General features: G+C 38.5%; 1 protein-coding gene across 5 annotated transcripts in view; it reads left to right on the top strand.

Annotated features, from left to right (window-relative positions):
- Positions 1-14,127, top strand: part of LOC111266777 (uncharacterized) — a 29,855-nt gene extending 15,728 nt beyond the window's left edge. Inside the window, exons 1-7 of one of the 5 annotated variants that reach the window (XM_086971057.1) lie at positions 9,424-9,606; positions 10,125-10,307; positions 11,517-11,703; positions 11,847-12,125; positions 12,376-12,627; positions 12,914-13,060; positions 13,539-14,127. In XM_086971057.1, the coding sequence (XP_086827183.1) occupies positions 12,451-12,627; positions 12,914-13,060; positions 13,539-13,760 (546 nt within the window). In that variant the 5' untranslated portion in view covers positions 9,424-9,606; positions 10,125-10,307; positions 11,517-11,703; positions 11,847-12,125; positions 12,376-12,450 and the 3' untranslated portion in view covers positions 13,761-14,127. Of the gene's footprint in view, positions 1-9,393; positions 9,607-10,124; positions 10,308-11,516; positions 11,704-11,846; positions 12,628-12,913; positions 13,061-13,538 lie in introns of those variants that run through there. The other 4 variants (XM_086971059.1, XM_086971056.1, XM_086971058.1 and 1 more) reach the window with 4 other exon arrangements.
- Positions 14,128-15,323: the final 1,196 nt, after the last annotated feature.

Genomic DNA, 15,323 nt, shown 5'->3' on the forward strand with positions numbered 1-15,323 from the left:
GTGCGCATGCGTGAGAATGGCCGACATATGTTATCGACTGTACCTAAAATGTTGTATATCAGTGACAAAGGATCAATGTGTTTTACGTAACACGCGTACTATTAAATATGCCTCGTCTGTTGCTAAAAGTAAATTTTAATTGCCACTATCATAGGTCTCCACCAACTACAAAGCGTTTGACAGGTCACACGGAGTTCAGTCGTCCACTGACGCCTTTCAAAATGCACTTAATTATCGCTGTAATCCTGGCACCAAACCAGCTTTAACTTACACTCAAACTTTAGTTATAGTATTTTAAAACGTCGAATATCAAATGCTTTTAATCCGCAATTATATACGAATTCTAAGCATCGGGATTACTTAGCACGTAAAAGGCTGAGTAAATAAACAATCAAAACGAAAATCACAAACAGTTTAACATTTAACAGTTTATACAATAAACGCAAATCGAACCTCAGTGTTTAGGTTGATGGGGCTGTTTGGGCACGGGGCCATAAAGGCCATTCTAGACTAGCACTAGGGCCATAGAGAGGTAAAAACAACCACACATACCATCACGTTTTGCATTCAGAATTTCGTACAATTTTGGTTGAACTTTATCCTATTTAATTTTAAAAAAAATGGGGCGACTTGAACCAGTTACGTATTTCTTTTTTCTACTGTTTATGACGTCTCTTAACTTATGAAGAAGCCAAACAAACAGCTAGTTGTCTATCCATGTTTTATCTATTCCGATATGTCTTTGTTATCTAATAGGGACTAAAAGTAAGCCACATCTTACGGAGGTGACTACAGTTCAACATGTTAAATAGATTAGAATATGATTGAGCGGGAGACTATATGGGCGTAGAGCCCATATAGTCCTCCGCTTAATAAACCAGTATGCCGTTGACCATTTTTTGGTTGTAGAGTATACCGTCAATGTCATACTATATGACAGCTCGTAACTGAACTTCTGTTTGACACGTACAAATAGTAGCGCGGCCTGTGTACTTCCAATATTTTTGTGAAAACATTACTGAAATATGGATGCCGATAAAGCGTCGCCCTAAGCACGACATTTGTACGGTTAATAGAGTTTAGTGTAGACTTAACTGAACATGACGCTTTTTAATACACTCCCATATAGTCCCGTTAGCGTATGTACATAGCTGTCCTCTACTTTAATGATGATTTCTCATATAAAATTATAGAATAGAAAAAAAATACCAAATTGTGATACTATCAGATTGTGTTTAGCGAAAGAGATTCAACTATGCGAAGATGCGCTTCTTTAAAATCGGATTCAAAGGATTATATTATGGAGTGAGCCATTCTTTATTGAATAATGTTTGGTCTTTCAATTCTTAAATACCTGCATAGCAATATATCTTGAATTTATTGATAAAGGCTAGAATAAAAAGCAATTGCCCTTCTACCGAGTGGCATTAATAAAGCGATGGTAAACAATACTAATACACTAATATATATTCGTCCGACACATACCTTTTTAATTTTATTAGTCCTTAAATAAGGTTCCATTTGAACCAGTTGTAGAGTGAATACCACCGCCATACCATACTATACCATACCACCAGATTCTGGTGTATCTCACTCTACAACTGGTTGTCGTAGAAGAAATTTACATCTTCATAATACACATAGTTCTATAACGCAATCATAAATCTTGCGTAAGTTCTCAACATCACGCTTATTCCATCGAATGAACTGATCAGTGACCGTAAACAAATATCCCTTTATATTGTATACAATTATGCGTTGAACTATACGAACGGCTAGTGGCTGTCATGCCACCATCGCGCCTAGCAGCAGCAGCAGTGGAAGCTGTTGGTGACCTTTAGGGCCTGGGGACCGCCAAATATCGGCAACGAAATATCTATTAGCGAAGCTATGCCCAGGGCCAGCCGTGCTGCCTAGAACGGTCGTGCTTGAAAACCATAGGTGTATATATACATATCGTACAATTACAAGTTTCAGCATCCGTACGATACGTTCCACGGTTCGTGGGTATACATCGGTAGATTTGGAAAACTGGCGCCACGCATAGCGGGGCAGCGTGTCGCCATCATCGCGTCGGACAGCGTCCCGAGACGCCAGCAGCGACAATGGCAATAGGCGGTGCAGCTACCGGCAACAGAACTAGTTGTAGTAAGATGCATATCGGAGTATCAATAGTAGCCGAGTAACGCGGCATCTTTGCCGACGTTTGTTGACCAGAGGGACGTCACTATGGGCCAAATGTTGTTATAAAGTGCACACACACGGAAAAAGCTGACGATTGCGATACATTGACGGTTAATCAATACCACAACAGGGCAATACCGCAGACTCAAGCGAATGGACGAACTGGTTGATCGTTGCGCTGAACAAACATCGGCTAACTTTGTACGGCTACATGCGCACATAAATAGCGTACACGTGAGCCGATATCGCTACATACACATCGAACAAAAAACAGTCTGTAGCTGCCCGTAAAAAACAGTAGCCGAACATATACACGTCTAACTAATTAATGTAACGGAACGTGGCAATGGGCATATATTCTATGATCACTATTGAATATGTATGTCGATCTTCTTGACAGCAGCTGCGGTGCTACCGCTATTAGTATTAATTGGATTCTCGCAACAACGATATGCTATTTGGTAAAAATAGAAGATAAACCGTGCAATATATTTTCTCCGAATCGATGGGTGTCAGTTTCGGCAAAAATTTGCTGTTGAAGCAATAAAGGCTGCAAATAATCCGTGGAAACACAGCAACGATTATGCCGTAACGAAAAACCAAACTGGAGTCTTTCAAAACGTCTTTTTACAGAAGTAGCATTTATGATTTATGATGTTTTTATATGAGAAGGACATAGGCTGTTTGAAAAAAAAAATCTAAGATTACAGCAATAAGATAATTCACATAACAATAGTCTTTGATAACAATTTGAAATGCACGCATCGTTCCACAAACTGGGTAATTTTGTCAAAATAATATTCTAAGGCCAACGGCAGCCTATGACGAACGTATCATTTCTGTAAACGTAAATTAGTTATACGCATATATATATCAAATAGAGACCAATCAGGAGAGATTGGCTAGATACATTCAATATTTGGGCGACACACGCGATCCAAGGATTGTCTTAAATGCATCAAAAAAATGTTAGGGCTTCCATTTTTCCATGGACTGTTGTGGCTATACACGTATCTAAAAATTGAAAGATCAAACATTATTCACTAAACAATGGCTCGCTCCATAATATAATCCTTTGAATTGAAGGCCCGCGGCGTCATGTGCAAATAGTTACATGTTTTCCTATAGCAAGCGAAACAAAAAAGAGTCTTCGTACCGATCAGGGTTAATGATCATAGAACTTCCATGGAACGTGCTCTATTCTAGCAGATAGAATTCAGAAAATTGACAGGATATAGAATATATTGTAGGGAATCGCATACAAACAAAAAGCCAAATTAATCACGATTTCGAATCTCTCAAATTAGTTCAATCTAGAGGTAAGCCAGAAGCTATGCTATTCGGGCCTCATGCTTTTGGCGCGGTAAAGACCAATGGAAACTTGGTTCTCTTGGTAGACGTAAGGATTTTTGTTTTTGTTGAACATGAGTACACTATCCATTGTCTACTTGTAGACTCAGCAATCGCAAAAGGATTTAAAAGATCTCCTCCGATTTAGATTCCGACTTTTTATCTGTGTGTAAACTGCTTACTGATTGTATTATGTTTCAGCTAAAAGATTGTATTGTGCACTATTCTGTAAACTGCGTTACTTAACAAATCAAATCATTAAAAGAATGAACTGAAGTGTATGTTGAAGCCGCGTCCGTAAAATGCAGCAATAACGAGTCGACGACTTAACTTAGCGACTCATAATTCTCTAGATCCGAATTCAAGGAATCAACTATAGAGCCGACCCAAGAAAAGGTTCCTCTAACTTTTGTCCCATCCCATTCAGTACCTTACAGCTACGCTATGCTCAGGCACATAGAATTACGTGTCCAACATCATGTCCAGTGTTAACTACATAAAAGCCCTCTTCTTCTACGCAGCGAGTGAGCTAAGTTAATAACTTTCCCTTAGAAGTGCAGGTGTGGCCCAACTGACTACACTGTTAATGACCATCGATCCCTACGCCGTATGCGGCTGTATAGGCAACGTGGATTAGCACTACTATAACCGAAGACGTCGTTTTATCGTTATCAGAATCAACAATTCTGTGAGCTACTGTGAACATTCAGTGGAACGGCTGGAGCGAGCCCAGATGCCGGTTTTTGGGGAGATTGCCCTCGTTGAGACTATGGGGTTTTGGCTGGCCCACACTGCCTGACTACCGAACAGCAGCCTACACCCAGTGAGCGACTACGACGATACTGCCACGAGCTTACGCTTGCTTGCTCGCTCGCTCGTGGGCGTCTGGTCCATCCATAGTCAGTTTGAGTCGGCGTGACGCAACCTATAGCCGTCCAACATTTAAATTTTCGCGCCGTCACCGCTGATAAATGTATAACTTGGCTACGCGACGTCAACAAGTTATGTATATTTTATCGATATTTACTTATATCTACGTAAGGCTCGTGATCGCTGGAGCTAAAATCTGTATCAAACGGACGCATAGTATCGAATACGACAAACTGTAGTTGGTTTTTTTTTTTTTTTTTTCGTAAAACCAAAAAAAGTCTATCGTTACGGCAAGCAGACGGAACTATTGGTGCCAATCCTGATGTGTCAATCATAAATATGTAGAAGCTATAGTATGTGCGTTGTTGCCCGCTTACCTACTACGAACAGCATATAATCCTGAGAGCGAAAATGCGGATAATTCTCCAATCGTAAACGAAAACTGTGATCAGGATATCAACTGTAACATCGTGGGCGGCCAAGGGCGGCCAATAAAACATGAACCAATCGTTACTGAAATTTTGCGTGATGTTATACCAGATTACGCAACAACCAATAAATATTTTAGTTGGCAACCAGTAGAAAGCTTGGGAAAAAAGCAATACATTTCGGAAGATGAACTTTGGTCCCGGTGTCTTTTGCTAAGACAATTATACAATTACAGCAGAACTAAGTATGCTCACGTGCGGCATCCACGCCGTTATTCAGCTGCAAAGTTGTTATATTACGTATATTTACTGATTACGCTCTGTGTATGCTGAAATCTAGTTTTTCTTAATAGGAAATGACATAAATAAGCCCAGAATTGCCAAAATAAGAGCTATTTTTCTCGTGTAGATTAAAAGTACAATAGGGGAAATGAATAGTGCATTTTCAATAGAATATTTCGCAGTCTCGGGCTCAGTTGCACATTCTAATAGGCACAATCTATTTTAGCTCACGATAGCAACGTAATGGTGTATAATGGGGCTACATACTTTCCTCTAACTAGGAGAGTTTTATATTATCAAACCTTCAACATTTTAGAGATCTATACGAAATATGAATTTAAAGCAATTAGAATCACCAGTTTTTCCGATCATATTTTAAAAGGTAGAGCCATTTGGATAAAGATTATTATACATTTCATTCAGGGTTTCTTGAACTATAGAGCAATACAACGGCATTATCTTTGCATTCAATCAATTTTTCTACTACGATCTTGCTAATTCCTGAGCTGCTTTTTTCGAGATCGGCTGAAGATAATTGTTCCAAATAAATATTACTAAACTCAGTCGTACTATATGACTCTTCAGGAAACGATACGGGTCCCTGTGCTTCCGATATCTAGGAGTAAATATGGTCGATTGCTATTTTGACAAAGAAAATTAAAAATCAACTTATTTGAAAGTAGAGTTCAGCCCAGTGGGTATATATATTCGGTTGGATAATAAGTTCCCGCGATTTTTTTCACTGAATAGAAACTACACAGTTTTTTTTATTTCTGCTGCAGTAAGTTAATATATCATGTATCCTTTATCATCGTTTACGACTTAGATAAAAGTCTGTCTGTCTGTCCATCAAATGGTGTATGCTATCTAGCCAGAAGATAACAGGTTTCCTAAAAAGGTTTTCCAACCTTGTTCTAAGAGTTGTTGATACGAATCAAAGGCAAGGCCGCGAAGGTGATTGCAAGTGAGTGGAAAAGACAGAATCCGTCGGCGTAAGGTCTGGCCAAAGAAGATATGGGCAGTACAAGAAAACCTCCCATTCGGAGCTCCAGAGCACAGCTTTGACAATGTTTGCCGTGTGTGACCTTGCATTGTCATGGAGCAGGATAAGCTGACTTTGTTTGTCCTGTTTCTCGAATAGCCTGGTTGATTTGATGCAACTGAGCCGAATAAACGCGCCGACCTACTTTGTGGTTTGTAGGAAAAGATGTTTATTTAGTGATCTTTTCGCAAACCCACCAAGCGCAAACGATAATCTTTTTTTGATGAAGATAAGGTCGGACCATGGACTTCATCTTCTTTCCTGGAGCCATTCATTTCATTCCCTGGCTTACGTTGCCTTAAGTTTCTGTGTACATTTAAGGAACTTATTGTGTAATGGCTGTGGCTACAGCCTATCTTTTCGGCCAATCTCTGAATTGTTTTCCAACCCTCCGTCTTCCTTCGAAAGTGTCTTCAGAAAATCGTCAGGGTAGCATTGTCTAAACCGCGGGTACTACTCTTGCCAGGCCGCCCATGAGAAGTCTTTTTAGTGACGACGTTGCACTTTCATTATCCGTCTGGAACTTTTATCTTTGAAAAGTTCGTTCAAGTTGAAATGGCAACGTTCATCGCTTTAGTTTTCCTCACTTTTTCAACAAAATATAACTTCCTTTTGAACCATCTAACATCCAGCATCCCGCTGCCTCAGTTTGGTCGAGATCTATGGTGAGCGAATCATAATTTTTAAGCTACGCAACTAAAGTAAATATATGGTTCGAGCTTTTTATGACGATAAAATTACCGTTTTCGACGGCCGGCCCCTACTATAAGATGAAGTGCGTCTATATCCGCTTCCAAACCCTGGTATTGAATCATTATAAAATGTTGTTTTGTTTAGCTAGTGTCGCACCTTTTTTTAAGCAAACGTTTTCCCTTTAGTGTTGGCCAATGACTGGTTTCGTCTCGCTAAATATCGACCACCTCTAGCCTAAATGACCCCGTCTTATAATGCCATACGGACGAAAATCTAGGTTTCTATATTTAGTATTTTCTCGAGCAGATCAGTCTCTTTTAGATCACAATATTTACGAACCCGTGGGCTTTTTTTCTGTTGGAAAACGGTTGTTTTCGTTAATCACCCCGTTAATCATCATTGTTGCCCCGTATAGTCCCTCCGTAAACATATTTTGTCAACTGACCGACTTCGAGACAAATCGCCAATTTCAACATTTCCCTCTTGCCTCGCATACGCGTTCCCCTTAGGAAAAAGGTGACATTTATTCCAGCAATTCTTCCGTAGTGACTATTTTTATCCCTTAATCAGAGGCATAAAATCCATCGGCTTATCCCAAATTTTACCATAGTAATATAAAAATTTGCAGTTGATTCTAGCTTAGCAAAAAATTCAGATACAGAATACCCTATTAATTTGTTTTTACTGTGGTATATTCCGCAAAAAAAATGGGATTTAAAAAAATCATGGTAGAAATACATGGGATAATGCAGGTTTTGCTTCTAGAAGCCAGAACGCCGTCATACCATTCTGATTTGTAACCAATCTGAAATACTGATTTCACGTAACGTGGCCCATTTCACGTAACATTACGTAACATGGGAAAGTACAAAACGGAAGAACGTAATCTGGACTGACGATTAACTCATAGTTGTAAGCGAGTGCATACATTGAAGCAAATTTACTTATTACTCTAACTGAGAACATATTTATGGGAACGTTGTTAGGTAAGAATCGGGTTGAGATGATACATCTTATTGACGTGAGCAGAAATACTGATGATCCAAAAGGTGTACTCTTCATACCCGTCAAGCTGGCCAACAGCGGCCGATATATGTGTTTATGAATAGGTTTAAACGGAGGTAAATTATTAGCAACTGCCATATAGCCATTACTGAATTTAAATATTCTATAAGTAACATATACCATCTTCTATTACTATCTGCGTCTGTTAAGTGTCAGTAGTAATTTAAACAGCTTAAGGCACAGTCCTTAGGGAAGATACTGAATACAACAAATCTACCAAATGCACATCCGTTCATCCGTTAAAAGCATCATAAACCTCACTTTTCACAACAACCATTCATTTAAAAAAAAAACAAAAAAAAAAAAACAGCCTTTTAACGGTAACGATAAAAGTTATTCTTAACCACAGTCACGTATGAATGTTGCAACAGGTAATAAAGAATACGCCGAAATGTCGTAAAGCAAACAATAATACTCAGGCAGAAACTTTAAAATTCTCAGAAAAGGTTATGGCATTATAGGGAAACTATGCCGTGAGCAATGTTCGGTGGTATTTTTTTACCTTGCCGAGACTTTTTTTATGCGAATACTTATTTTATCATATAGGGGAACTGAACAAAGAAATAAGTTGACGTAATATTCAAGATTATTCTTTAGTGTAGTTATTTATGAGGTACCAGAACTATGAATCGTGACTCCAAAATATCGACTGTTAATATAAATTCCTATTCAAAAACTGATAGGATATTCATGTATTTGGAAAGCGTCAAAGGGATAAAGTTGTATAGGGATCTGGCAAATCCGATTTTGGGATTGCACCGATATCATTATATCTTATTTGACAACGAATAAAACAGGTTCAAAGGGTGTGGGCGACATGACGAACGCACACGGGCGTAAGACAACAATCCTCGTTTCTTGATCCAGCGTTGTTAAGTGGAAGGAATATCCCGCTCTCTGCTCGAGTCTGCAATATAGGTATTGGAAGCTTAAGAGACGACCTCATCCTATATAACCTTCACTAAAATATAAAACAACTTTCTATGGACGCTCGCGTTTGACGTTATAAAAATAAGGTAACAAATTAGAGTATTAAGCATTAGCTTTTAAAAAATATCAAAGTACGCGTATCAAAGCATATCAAAAGGACGCGAAATGTTTAAACTAAATATGTTGTATTGGGCAGAAATAATTACCGATATCGAGCATGATCAATCAGCGGACACTTTTATAGCAGGAGTTTGTTTGCATTGAAGTTGAAGATGCCTGAGATGACATAAGTATTGATGCAGTATGTTTCCTCCGAAAAGTTTGTTAGGAACGGTGTTTCTGAAACCCCCATAAGGTGGGACTATAATTTCTCCATGGCGTTCATGTTTACTGTAGCTGCAGGTGTCGAACGTATTCATGGAAGGGAATCAATATGAGGCAAGTTTTGCATGGATACGTCGACAAACGAAGCTAATATTTGTACTACATTATATCTCAACTATTATTTACCTTATCACAATGCTTCCCATCTTATTTTTTCAATTTCAGAAAATATATATAAAATTACGAAACGTCTTGGTCCTCATTTAGGACCTTTATTGGGAGCAGCAGCAGCAACAGGGATGGGCATCGTGGGCATCGGCATTGTTCGTTCGCCGATGTCACCGTTTCCAGTTCCATCATTGCCGCTCCCACCAGTAGGCCAACAACCCGTCGGGCAGGTCCTGTATTACCCTGGTTATAAGGACAAAGTCCCGAAAGGTAAGACTGAGCAAAAATTAGCATCGAAAATTTGCTAGAGTATTTTCGAATATTGATGTTCGCGCTTTGCTAGACAAGCAAGGACCTACGTTTTTAAAAAGACCACACTTTTCTCAGGCTACAGCGCTTTTGCCAAAGATCACTATTTAAACTTTGGAACATCATGATATTACCACGAAATGATAGCGATTGTACAGAATACGTTGCTGAATAAAGTTTTTCAATGCAAATTCTGTCAGATGAGAGTCGAAAAGCATAGTACAAAATATTTAGACGTTCAAGCGTCGATTTAAAACACAAATCGAAACAAACAAAACGATATTTGTTGTAGACATGGTGAATTATTGAAGCAGCATTAATTAAATTTGGTTCACAGGTGTTTTTAATTTACAAAAGAGAGCGGGCAAGTTCAGCTACGCGAATGCTGTAGAAATAAGACAGAGAAGAGACTAAGATTCATAAAAGTGAGCTATCATACATAGAACAGTTTTCCCAGGTTGGGTCTTTTACGCTTGCAGGGTATCACCATTTGCCTCCGATCCAACATCCGGCGTACAACAACCTTGAGTATGGCTATTATGGAAATGTGGGTTACTATGGAAAGATAAACAGATACAAACAAATGATGGACGACAGCGCAGACTATGGCAGCGTTAGTGTAAACGACATCGGGTACGATTGGTGATGACACACGATTACAGGTAATGCATAACCTCTGCCAATGTATATGGAAAAGGCAAAAAATTCAAACAACCACTAGCATTCATATTGCTTTATCCCTAGAGCGATAAAATCGGAAGCAACATCATTTAAATTTTTTTTTATCGCTAACATTAACAATTTAAGTAGCACACATTGTTCGTTCCGGTAAACAAAAAAAATTTTACATAAATCAACTTCCTACTCACTCTAAGGCCGCTTTACATTTTCTGTTACAATTTATAACATTTTTTTAAATGCAGCCCCAAGACTGTTATTTACGCTATTCTAAATTACGAATATGATAGAATCACGCACACCTTATGTTGAGCTATCTACTTTTCCAATGCAAATGAATATTACTCAAGCATCGGGACGTGCTAATTCAGTCGTAGACTATAGTTCAGTGAACGTTGTGAATGGTAATAAAAAAAAGGTTTAGTATTTTGCAATATTTTCCCTTTTCTTTTATGTATTCTATGCATAGTATTGAAATTGCATTATAAACTTCCAGAAAAACAAAACTCCAAAGTGAACTGATTACACTTAACAGATGACAAAAAAAAGTGACCCTTATAGGTCCATTACATCGAAGCTCGATTTTCTGCCTCCCTCGCCGGGGGCTTATTTCAACTCGCAGCTTTTTCTGATTATCGTGTCTTTAAATTCACGTAAAATCTGGAGCGCGCTTTTCGAAATAAAAATTCTATGATTATTTTGCTTTAAAGGGGTTACCGTTTAATTTCTATGGTCTGTCGTCCTTCCCTGTCTGTCAGCTGCCTGATAAATAAGAAAAGATTAGGAATAATAACAGTATTTATTATATTCTGATTATTGAAGTTTCGACATTGTTCTATAACATAAACTCTAATTGAACATAAGCAAACGCTAGCAACTGAAATAAGATTTCAGAGTATCTATTGGCACTATATTATACTGATTAAGCATATACTACGATATCAATATCGTTATTGAGGTTTTGATTCACTCTAAAGTATCATTGTCCCTATTTACCTTAATGTAAAACAATTTCAAGCCAGTGCTATCTCTGTCAAAAGTGTGCCGTTCTACTTTTACATTGTTATGCGGTGTTTTTGCATTACTAGCTTCATCTTTCTATCTATCGTAAACAGCATGCATGCATGTATATCGTGTCAGAATAAGTAAAACCTTTTAAAAATCAGTCACATTACTGTGTATTTCGGTTAAAGGTAGATGACTGAAAACCATGGATCCTACGCACTTCAGCGATTTGCTAGTCTCTCACACAATCCAGCCGCAGCGAAACTTGTATTATCATCATCAGCTAGGTCGACAGTGCGTTCGATGTGTGGAGTGGCGTATTTTCTGTGTGATCAAGCGTGCTCCCCTACGAGTATTGAAATGGGTTGCACTATTGTGAGTATAGAAACGTTTTCTAAAAATTTTGGGATTTCAGTATACCGAAGGGAAGTCGGTTGCAAAAAGTAACATCGGTCTTGCATAGCTATCCTAGTTCCTATTTCGAGTGTTCTAACGCTTTCTTTTTTTTTCTTTTGCAGATGTGTGCCGAAACTGCAAAGCACAATAACTACTATTAACGAGTCGTGTACAAATAAATGCCCTCCTAGCACCATGTAGATAGTACTTTGTAGCCGAGTGTTTATATTTATATACGAGCTCTGTAGCTGGTACTACACTGCCGTCAAGTCATGTTTCATATAGTCCATTAGAATGTATTGCATATAGATCTATCCGTGTTCTACACGGTATTTTGTGTTGTGTCAGTATGCGTGAGGGTCCACTCCCTCGCTACGAATGCCTTAATATCAAGTGAAAAGGTACTATTGATTACTGTATATTTATTTATGAATGATGAAATCTAAACGTGTTGTGGCTATCACTTTGTTTGAATCAGACTAGCTTATCCTTACTTACTTACTTATATTAGGATTAGTCGTAAAGCCCTCGATCGCCGTTTATATTCGCGTTCGCCTGATACTGTGCGCTGGATTTTTTTTTGCAAAAAACACTTTTGCAAACCAATTGTCTACGCTTTGAAAACTAAAAATTCATATCGTCTGCCTTCAGTAGTAAATTTCGCCAAATGCTGCGCCAAGAACTATGAAATTTGTGATTTCAATCGCAAATTTTAGCTAAGCTGAGATGGCTTCGCAAGGACTTCTTCCCGCAGTACTTTCAGGGCTGCTCGCGGCCCTATCGAGCGTTCTGGGAAAGTTGGCCATGGCGCGGGATGACTCCGAACGAGTTTGTATGGGGTCCGTCCAAGCGTGGCTAGGTGACGATCGAGAACCAGTAGAAGCACACTACATATGCGAAAGCGTGAGTAATTTAATAGTAGGGGTGCATTATTTAATGACGATTACATTGTTTTCATTCAATTTAGAATTCTATCAGTGTTTATTAAATCGCTTGTTGTTGCTTCGTCGGCTACACTACTATTCCTGTACGGAACAATAAAAACACAGAGCCCTCTGTATCCCAAATACGTATTGTTATTTTTAAATTATTAGTATTTACAACGGGCAACACTGACGCAATACCGTTGACGGATATACATAATATGAAGTAGTCGACGATAACAGTGATTACAATGAAACATTCGCAGGCGTTAGCGCTAGTGCGAGGGACATTATTCGCGCTGATGATCCTTTCCAACATGGTGATGTGGACCGTCTTTACCCGAGCCCTTCGCTTGAGTACTGCTACCCTAGAGGTGACCGTCGTGAACTTGGCGGCAAACTTCTTTTTCACGGTGAGCTTTATCACGGTCACTAAACTTTGCCCCCATATTGTATTTGCTTCACATGTAGGCTTCTTCATTATTATTATTATTATTATTATTATATGGGATCCGTAAAATAAACTACGCTATTCTTGTTATTAATGCGACACTGCTTAAAAAAATATGCTGCCATGCTGTTTAACGTAGTAACAGTTGGTTAATATTTTCAACGACATGTTGGAGACGGTACGTTTTATTGTTTTTTTTAATGCTGTATGATCATTATCAGTAATAGCCAACAAGTAAATTTCAAAAAAGTTTTACTCTGTAAAAATTATTTTCAACTACCAAGGAGTATGCAAAATATGGTACCATTAGGAAATGAGCGTGATCTAAGGCAACGCTGAAACTCTCATGTTAGCTACTGTGAGCTTGTTTTCACTGATGTTAACCAACTTTTCAGGCCGTAAAGTTTTCTTAGAGCTTTCCATGATTGTTTGTATTTCAGGCTATCTTTGGACAGACACTGTTTTCGGAGCAGCTTACCCCGTTATGGTTCATTGGTTCAGTCTTTATTGTTTTTGGTTTAGCACTGATGCATATCGGCAATCTACGAAGCGAAAAACGACAGACCTCTCTAAAAGAGCGAAGATGCGATAGAACATACCCAGGACCAGAAGAAATCTACGAAAGGCACAAAGCACGGAAGTACAAGGCTAATGTATTTTAAGTCTACTACTGATATTGAGTTCACATGTAATTAATCTGTTAGGATACTATCTTATTTGTAATATACTAATGCATTTTTATATACATAAATAATAACATGTTTATAATGGTTGCTTTATACTTAGGGAACTCATCATCATTCCTTAGTTTTAAGGAAATACGTAATACGTATAAGTTGTACATATGAGCAATGTTGATGTTATGAAAAACTGAAGAGTTTGTCTGTTAATTTCCATTCCGTATTTTCTACTGTAACACAATGTAAGAGAACGAAGTAGTGTTTCCATTAACACTGGTTTTTATCGTTTGTTCAGGACAATAAATTACAGAACAGACCAAATAAATATTGTTTTTAAAATGTATGTAAATATTTGTACGTGAGTTTAGTGGCAAGAGTTTTCGTTGTATCTACTTAGCGTTAATAATCATCGTTTCTAAACTGATGACGCAGTTTTGTTTAAAAAAGTGGTGCACTTTCACCCAAAACAGAGATCTGCCTCTTTTATTTTGGCCTTTCTCGTTTCTTTTTCGTTTTTTTTTTCTTTTTTCGTTTCTTTCTTTTTCGCCCACCGATTGCCAGCTTATCCAAGTACTACCAGCTCGATGCTAAACACACAAATAAAAGTTGTAGTCATCATAAGAGATCCAACAATGCACATACTGCGTCTTTTCAATGAAAACCGGAAATTACGGTAATTACACTCCCTTTCAAATAAAGACGAAATCTGCCTTTGTTATGCTTTCTCCTTTTCCTACACTAAATACCGTGTAGTATAGATATGTACTTAAAACTATTTCCAGAACACCCCCGAACAAGTTTACTGCTTTGAATTTTGCGCCCGGTAATGCCACTACATATTGCTACAAAGCATGGCTTATTTACTAAAGCCGGCTTTCGAACCTACGCCATTAAGCTCAGCACGGTAAAAACTATCTCGCGCATGTAATCTTACTAATTTCACCAGTTGATAATACTGATTGTTGGAGCTAAAATATCCAACCCTTATACATTTGTATCTTAATACCCTATACCTTGAATCAACTAAAATAACGAGAAAACGACAATAGCACGTTATGAACAATCACCGACAGAAGCATACAGGTATTTTGCGCGCTGCGCGGTAAATACAATGCGGTTTTCTACACACCGCTGCACAATCGTCCGTCCATTGTTCTCCTAATACTACTACACTGCATTGACGCTAGCACATACTCCAGACACTTTAGATTGGTACACCTTTGTAAGGGCGTCGCCGGCTTTGCTTTGTCATTGGCTGGCAGGAACGTCTACTGCGCAGGAAGAGTGGCTATTAAGCCTACAGCCGAAGACGTACTTACACTCACAACTTCATCTACAACTAGCTACAATAAGCCACACTTCAAATCCCGCAATCAATACTCTACGAGTCAACTTTCTCATGACATTTCTCTTCACGCTCGAATTTCCCTAATGAAAAAGCTGCATTCCTGTTAACGTTCGGATGGCCCTAATGAAATCGAAAGGCCTTAATGCAGGAGTGAAGCTGTTAGATCTTCCATTGAATTTTGCAGGACTCGCAATGGA

The sequence above is a fragment of the Varroa jacobsoni genome, unplaced genomic scaffold, assembly GCF_002532875.2.
Source record: "Varroa jacobsoni isolate VJ856 unplaced genomic scaffold, vjacob_1.0 scaffold_1114, whole genome shotgun sequence".
NCBI classification, from domain to species: Eukaryota; Metazoa; Arthropoda; class Arachnida; order Mesostigmata; family Varroidae; genus Varroa; species Varroa jacobsoni.